The 8,189-nt window shown below is 46.4% G+C and overlaps 1 protein-coding gene across 1 annotated transcript; it reads left to right on the top strand.

Moving 5' to 3' along the window:
- The first annotated feature begins 292 nt into the window (after nucleotides 1–292).
- cyth4a (cytohesin 4a) lies at nucleotides 293–7,987 on the top strand. Its single transcript, XM_084677471.1, has 13 exons — nucleotides 293–607; nucleotides 1,380–1,435; nucleotides 1,755–1,819; nucleotides 2,531–2,597; nucleotides 3,542–3,660; nucleotides 3,812–3,892; nucleotides 4,045–4,157; nucleotides 4,280–4,428; nucleotides 4,971–5,082; nucleotides 5,355–5,431; nucleotides 5,670–5,741; nucleotides 6,026–6,174; nucleotides 6,799–7,987. The coding sequence occupies exons 1-13, from the start codon at nucleotides 568–570 to the stop codon at nucleotides 6,881–6,883; spliced, it is 1,185 nt and encodes a 394-aa protein (XP_084533597.1). The 5' UTR covers nucleotides 293–567; the 3' UTR covers nucleotides 6,884–7,987.
- The last annotated feature ends 202 nt before the right edge of the window (nucleotides 7,988–8,189 follow it).

Here is an 8,189-nt window from a genome sequence, read left to right as displayed (position 1 = left end):
CTCGAGCGCAGCGCATCACCACGAGCTGATCGACAGATAGCAGGATGTTGAGGAAGTTTAAACTCCTGTATCTGTAACTGTATCTTTGCAAAACTCAGAATCTATTCAAAGAGGAGGATTTAATCGACTGAAAATATATATAGGCCCCATTTTATTGATTAATCCAATTTTCTTCTTAATCTGCTCGAACAGAAAACAGCAGCCAAGATATGATCGGAAATCAATGCGGTCTTCATGCCCGCTAGATGGGGCCAAATATTAAGATACTCCTGCATTATCTGTTTCACTCACCCCCTGACAGTAGAGTACTGCTGTAGTAAAGGGCTCTTGACGCAAATAAGTTCGTTTTACCAACCAACTGTCTGTCTATGACATTTGATCTATCTACATCGAGTGGCAGAAGACACATCTCAACAATGCGCCGCCATCATCACCACTGATGAACACTTGACTCGTGAAGTGATTGTGTTTCGCTGTTCCCCTGGGCTGATCACTGCCGTCCTGTCATCAGCAGGGTCGCTCCTACACATGCTTCCTGTTTAGCTTCAGTCTGTCAGCCACTACAACATGGGGAGCCGGAGAAAGGACAGCTTCCTTTGGGGAAAAGGTACGTTCGGAATCTGATTGTCATGTCACTTTTTTTTACCCCCAGGATTAACAGGGACAGCAATACCAAAATACTTTTTTATTTACTTAGACTTGCTCTGTAGCAGGAAAATATGTTTCACTGATCAGAGTGAAGTTTTAGCCTAGTGATGATGGCAAAGAGAGTAAAATAATATGCTACACGATGGTCAATTATTAGGTATGTAACTGTGACAAGGTTAGACTGTTAAGTGCCACACTGTGAGTTATATGTTTACATGTAAGGTTATGTGACATCCTCTTACCAGACAGAATGCATTATGGACTGTACATGTATACTGTACTGCTGAGTAGCTGTAACACACAGACAGTTAGGTGTTTAGAAAACCCCCACAGTTATGATCACGTTCAAAAGTGACGAGTAAGACCATCTTGTCTTAAGGAAAACAGGCCATAGATGGGCAGCTGTATGAGAGTGCCCGTCGAACGCAAAAACGGTCAAAAGCCAGTTGCAGGAAAGGACTTTGTGAGCTTCAGAAGGACACCCTGCATGCATCACCCTGCATGCATCACCCTGCATGCATCACCCTGGTCACTGCAGATGGTATTTTTAAACCACCTCTGAAACCTGCTGCAGGAACTGGGTGTAGCTGTAAGGCTGTCAAGGGCCTTCACTGACAAATCACCAGATTGAAGTGCTTAAAGGGAGGGTTTGCACACAGAACCTTCATTCATTTTTTTGGTTGTCGCATGCAGTAAAGTGCAGTTTGTAAAACTGTTTTACTGACCCCCAGTTCCCTCCAGTGTCATGGACCGGAGGCAGGAACGGAGAAACACTCCCCAGCCACAGGTCTGTCACCCCACACACCTTCAGGCCCGACTGACACCACACACACACCCCACACACCTGACTGACCTCACACACACACCCCACATACCTTCAGGCCAGACTGACCTCACACACACACCCCACACACCTTCAGGCCAGACTGACCTCACAGAGGATCATAAATCCTCTAACGATCAATTCGATTGCTCCGCAGGCATCGTACAATAAAACTGATGATACCTGTGGTTCTAAACTGACCTCAGTACCATGTCATACGAGTCTAAATGACAAAGCAGCTGCACTTGCCACATCACCACTGTGTCATTTCCTGCTTCTGCAGAAGCTGAGGTTGGAGAGCGATGACGTCATGACCGGTGAACCGAGCGCTGAGCTGCAGGAGCAGAGGTGAGTCTGGCCTCCAACTGTCCTGACAGCCAGGGGAACTTCTAGACCATTCCAATTGGGGAGGCCAAGCTGGAGCCAATTTACTGTTAGAGGGGGGGGACACATGGGGTTCCAAGCTTGTTGTCACAGGGGAACTGCCCCCACCCCCACCCCCCCCACCCCCAACCACCCATGCTGACAGTATGTTGAACCAGAGATGTTCAAATGTTGAGCAGTATTGAAATGACGCAGCCCCTTTTGGTTCAGAAGTAGAACTTCTGAGCTCTTTTCTCTCCTCTCAGAAGGAGAGAGAGGAGAGAGAGGAGAGAGAGAGATCAGAGAGAGAGAGAAGAGAGAGAAGAGAGAGAGGAGAGAGGAGGGAGAGAGAGAAGAGAGAGAGGAGGGAGAGAGAGAACAGAGAGGAGGGAGCGGTCACCAGCTCTCACCTCCTCTCTGTCCCATAGTCTGCTAGAGGAACAGATACCATGTGTGTGTGTGTGTTTGTGTGTGTGTGTGTGAGTGTGTGTGTGTGTATGTGTGTACTTGTATGTGTGAGTGTGGGTGTGTATGGTAAATATGTCAGTGACATGAAACCAAATGTGGTGTTCCTGGCAGGACGACCACAGTGTTCCGTCTGAGGGCTCTGCATCGACACTTAAATCACACAACTGACATGGTAACACTGTCACCATGAATCACTGGTGTGTCTGTCAATGTCCCTTCTCTCCACAGCAAAATCCAAATAAGGAACAAGAGGTTCTTATGTGGGAAAAAGAAATTCAACACAGATCCGAAAAAGGTACGTTTCCATAGCGTGTTCTTCTGGATCAGTGGTTCCCAACCCTGCCCCTCGGGCCTCCCCGCCCCTCGGGCACCCCTGCCCTGCATGTTTTAGATGTTACCTTGTTCCATCACCCCTGATTCAAATGAATGGTCGTTAGCAGGTTTCTGCATAACTAAATAACGACCCATTCATTTGAATCAGGTGTGTTGGAGCAGGGAAACATCTCAAACATGCAGGACAGGGGTGCCCTGAGGACCAGGGTTGGAAACCACTGGTCTGGATTATGTGAACTAACTTGAAAACACAGCGTTCGACAGAGACAAGGATTAGCTACCAATCTAGCGTGCCACGACACGACACGGAGACCGTGAGCTCTCTTTCACCACTTCATACCGAAACACTGTCAAACACAAACACATCTAAAATATAGAGTGTTGAAAGGTTTGGGCGGCGGGAGCGAGAGACGCGCTCAGGAGACTGAGCGGAAGCTGCCTCTGCAGAGAAGCCAGTGCAGCGGGCGTGCAAGGCAGGCGGGTAGTGACACACACGGAGAGAGAGAGAGAACCACATCCTGTTTCGCGAATTGGAGCGGATGTTCAACCTTGTACCACATCCCCCCCCCCAAAAACACTCCACACCCCACAGGGTCCCCGTAGAGCTGAAGAGAATTGCGATTGTATATGTCAAAAGGTTGTGTATACATATGTAGACATATACACATTGCTAGACATACAATAAATAATAAATGAATAAACCAGGGATTATTTGTTACAAGGTTTCATTATGTTTTTATCTTACGAAGTCATAGTTATAAAAAAAAAAAAAGTGGAAATACAGTATGGGTGGATTAAAAACAAAAACATATTTGGGCAAAAGAAATTCGAAATACAGTATGAGTTGTTGAGTATGTTATTGAAGGACATAGTTTGTCTCTAAGTGTTTGTCCCTTTGCCCTGCAGGGTATCAGCTACTTGGTGGAGCAGGGTCTGCTGGAGTGGACGGCACAGAAGATGGCCGACTTCCTGTACAAGGAGGAGGGACTCAACAAAACGGCCATCGGCAACTTCCTGGGAGAGAGGTAGCCAGCGATAGGCTCCCTAGCAGTGGGCTCATACGAGGACTGAACCTGGTTCACAGTTGGTGGGAAGACTGTGGTCATGGTGGTCATCACTGGGAGGACCGCAGGAGTCTTCAGTCTGTTGACCACCTTCCTGTTTGTGTTTCTGCAGGGAGGAGATGCACCTGAAGGTCCTCAAGGCCTATGTGGACCTTCATGAGTTCTCCGACCTCAACCTGGTTCAGGCTCTGAGGTCAGTTCCTCACGCGCTCTCCCTCCACCTTCTCTCAGAACGCCTGTTACTGCTGTCCTGTCTATTCCTACTGATAATAAACACCTTTCCTGCCTGCAGTTAAAGCTTGTGTGTGTGTGTGTGTCACTGTGTGTGTGTGTGTGTCGTTGCAGACAGTTCCTGTGGAGTTTCCGCCTGCCTGGGGAAGCCCAGAAGATCGATAGGATGATGGAGGCGTTCGCCTCTCGTTACTGTGACTGCAACACAGGAGTGTTCCAGTCCACAGGTATCAGAGGACAGCCTGCTAGACAAAACTCTGCAAGAGGGGGCCCTGTGTGGGGCCAAGTGGGCAGGAACATTGACAGAGATTGTGTGTGTGTGTGTCTGTGTGTGTGTGTGTGTATCCAGACACCTGCTACATCCTGTCCTTCTCCATCATCATGCTGAACACCAGCCTCCACAACCCCAATGTAAAGGACAAGCCCAGCCTGGAGCGCTTTGTCTCCATGAACAGAGGCATCAACCACGGAGGAGACCTGCCCCGAGAGCTGCTCATGGTGTGTGTGTGTGTGTGTGTGTGTGTGTGTGTGAGGGTCTGCCATCTTCCAAACACACACTGTGAACCCAACAAGTTCAGAATACTCATAACATTTTGTGAAGACTTGATAACAATTGAACTAATCCAAGCAATTTCTCTAAGTAAATAATACTTTCACATAATAATACATACAATCTATGAATTGATTCAATTCAGTTTAGTTTTTTATTATTTCCTTTCAAGAGGTTAGATTATGTGAGATTAGGTTCGATTGATGTAATCTGTTTCCGGGTAAATCCCTTATCAGCGTTTACAGCACACACACACACACAACCACACACATTGTTTTGAGAAAATGTGCTCCCATCAAAGCTTTCCTTTGAACCCTGCTTCAGAAAGTGTTTTCTGAAGTTGTCCACCTGATTAAGACACTGTGATTAAGCACCCGATTAGCCAGAAAGTCAATAACAAGCAGCCAGAAAGTCAATAACAAGCAGTGTTGTTATTCCAGCACTTCACTAAGTTGTTCTGTTTACGCCTCTCTCTGACCGTCGTCTCCAGAAACTGTACGAGAGCATTCGCAACGAGCCGTTCAAGATCCCCGAGGACGACGGAAATGACCTCACACACACCTTCTTCAACCCCGACCGAGAGGGCTGGCTGCTCAAAACAGGTGAGGAGATCTGGACCGATACTGAAAATGTCTGGGGTCTGGAAGAGTCTGTATAGTGTGATACAGGACATCAACTATATAGACATCATTTCACATCAGTAATATCACTGTTGCATGTTCATCAAGTACTACAGTACATACAAACACCAGAAGGTCTTATGTTGGGTTGGGAGGAATGACACAAGGCAGGAGACTTCACTAACACTGAGCAGTCTGAAAGTTTATTCTATGAAAGTTCTTGTTTTGTTTCATTTCACTTTTCTTCTCTGCAGGAGGCAGGGTAAAGACATGGAAAAGGCGGTGGTTTATCTTGACTGACAGTTGCCTGTACTATTTCCAGTATACCACTGTGAGTCTCCCAGCTGATGACACACAGAAAAATGGTTGAAACAAAGGAAGGAGAAATGTATAATCTAATATGCTTTCTCTCTGTCTCTGTCTGTCTGTCTCTGTCTCTGTCTCTGTCTCTGTCTCTGTCTCTGTCTCTGTCTCTGTCTCTGTCTCTGTCTCTGTCTGTCTCTCTCTCTCTCTCTCTCTCTCTCTCTCTCTCTCTCTCTCTCTCTCTCTCTCTCTCTCTCCCCTCTTAGGACAAAGACCCTATAGGGATCATTCCACTGGAGAACCTTTGTGTCAGAGAGATCCAGGATTCAGGCAAACAGGTACTGGTCACCATCTCTCAGGTCCTCTCACAGTCTGGGAGGAAGTTCACCTGTTAGCTTCTGTTTCTGTGTCAGCTTTCATAGCTCCAGAGTCACAGCTTCTGTACTCTGTAAGAGAGGAATGTTACGAGGAACTGGACCATTACATACAGACAGATACAGGGATGTATACATTAACACACACACTTGGGATGTGCTTGTGTGTATTTGTTGTGCGATGGTTGTGTATTTATTGTTGGTTTGTTGTGTGTGTGTTTGTTGTGTGTGTGTGTGTGTGTGTGAAGTATTGTCTGGAGATCTACAACCCCGACGGGCAGAAGATCAAGGCATGTAAGACAGAGACCAGAGGCAGGGTGGTGGAGGGGAAGCACCAGTCCTACAGGATGAGGGCGGCGTCGGCCGCAGAGAGAGACCACTGGATCCAGGCCATCAGGTCAGGCCAGGCCCTCCAGGGGGCCCAGAGAGGGTCACATGTTGAGCAGGGTTTAAGTTACGGAGCCCCCCCTTTGGGTTCACATTGATCTGTTTCAGGAAGTGCACTTGCGTGGGAACCTTGAGGAGAAGGTCCTGTCAGGGTAGTCAGCAGGCTCGTGCTGGGGTAGGTCATTATAAACATGACAGGGTCACAGCCAGTCAGCCAGGAGGGTTTGTTCCAAGATAAAGCCAAACGGCTATAATTACCTTTTAATAATGAGTCACCCCTGCATTGTAATCATGGCTGAATGTTCAGCCCAGTAATCATTAATGCTGCAGGACCTGTGGCGGTGGCAGGTCACCACAGCAGCTGTCAAGTCAGGATCGGTCACTGCAGGGTTTCACTTCCTGAAATGGGTTTTTATTCAACTCTTCACCTAAGTACAATTCACAACTCCTCAATTTAAGTCCTCGGAAGTAGCAATCAAATGGACAGGATTGTGAGTATGATTTGATGGAACTTCCTCCCCTCGATCATTTTTGATCAAGGCGAGGAATGTAAGATTCAACTGAGAGGAATGTAAGATTCCTGGTGTGTCACTAAAGTGGATTGTGATGCTGATCGTCATGGTTACCTTGACAGGGCGAGCATCACCAAGGACCCGTTCTACGATCTGGTGACCTTGAGGAAGAGGAAGGTCATCACCAACCACAGTCCTCAGGCCTGAGGCCAGAGGAAGCCTGCGGAAGCAAAGAGAACTCTGTGTTTCAACATCCGTTTGCACATTTACATTTTCATCTCCACGCTTGAAGCAGGACTGTGTTCAGGACCTCTCTCTGTCTGGAGGAGGGGATCCTTCACTGAACTGCTCCTCAAAAGCTTTCTTCCATTCTGTGTGTTTTCCTGTGACCGTCTCCTTGTCTTCCTTGAGGGTCTAGGTTGGTTTAGGTGCACTTCTGTGGGCGCATGTGAAGCCCTGCGTGACATGGCTCTGATGAAGGGCTGTACAGATGCATGTGGTACTTGATGAGCCCAAGTGGAACGCTCTTCAGTCTAGGCAGGCATCGCATCCGTCGGGCTTCTCGTTCAAACAGAACTTCAGACATGTACTACAGTACTGTGAGGTATCGTGCAATTTGCCATTAACAATGAACCACGGTGAAGTCTCTAATAGCTACTGTAAACAACAGGAAAAAAGTTGTAGAGTTACTTTAAAGTTCTCAAAGAAGGTTAGCCTCATGGGATGACGTGTCATTGAAGCTCCATTTGTATGGAGTGGAAGGTCTTTCCTTTTTAAAGGTCTGGTACAGAAAACACATTTGACCAATGCCCTTGTTTTGTTTAGTTTTGTTATAAGTTAACATACTGGAAATGGAACTTGTTTCATTTCCATGTCAGCGATTTCACTTCCTCTGGTCAGTTCCTGTCCCTGAGCTGGTTCAAACTAGTCTTCCTGTTACCATGGTGTTTAGAAATGGCCCCTTTAAACCGACACAAGTATCTATAAACGGTCGATCCAATATTTGTAAGCTAGTTTCTTGCTTTGTGATGAGATCATCCAACAATGGGATGGGTTTTACAGTCTGTCTGACAATGCAATATTTGGGATGTGCGATAACTAAATACCATAATAATATAAATATGTATTTATACAAATGAACGTTTTCATTGGTTTTTTTATATTTTATTTTATGAATAACTATAATACAATTACTGGCTCTGGTGATATAATTGTAATATATTTGTCTTTAAATGTCTACAGATGTTACACAACACTTTTCTTTAGCTAAAACAAGTGACCTTGTAAAGAATATTTTTTTATACATTTATTAATAAAGTGGTATCGCACTGTGCATCAAGTATGTGTGTGCTCCTCCTTCAGTCCAGTGTTGTCCGATCATGAGAACCCAAAACAGGCCTCTGCCTCCTCCAGCAGAGGGTGGCAGATTGCCATGACACTTGTTGCCAGGATACAGACCCCCCTACAACCCATCAGGACTTTAACCTTTTTCTCAGGAGTGTTCCAGGTACTT

This window comes from Hypomesus nipponensis, chromosome 17, assembly GCF_054491055.1.
Source record: "Hypomesus nipponensis isolate SF chromosome 17, ASM5449105v1, whole genome shotgun sequence".
Classification (NCBI taxonomy): domain Eukaryota; kingdom Metazoa; phylum Chordata; class Actinopteri; order Osmeriformes; family Osmeridae; genus Hypomesus; species Hypomesus nipponensis.
Note: the sequence above shows the minus strand (reverse complement) of the source record. Positions and strands in the feature narration are given on the sequence as shown.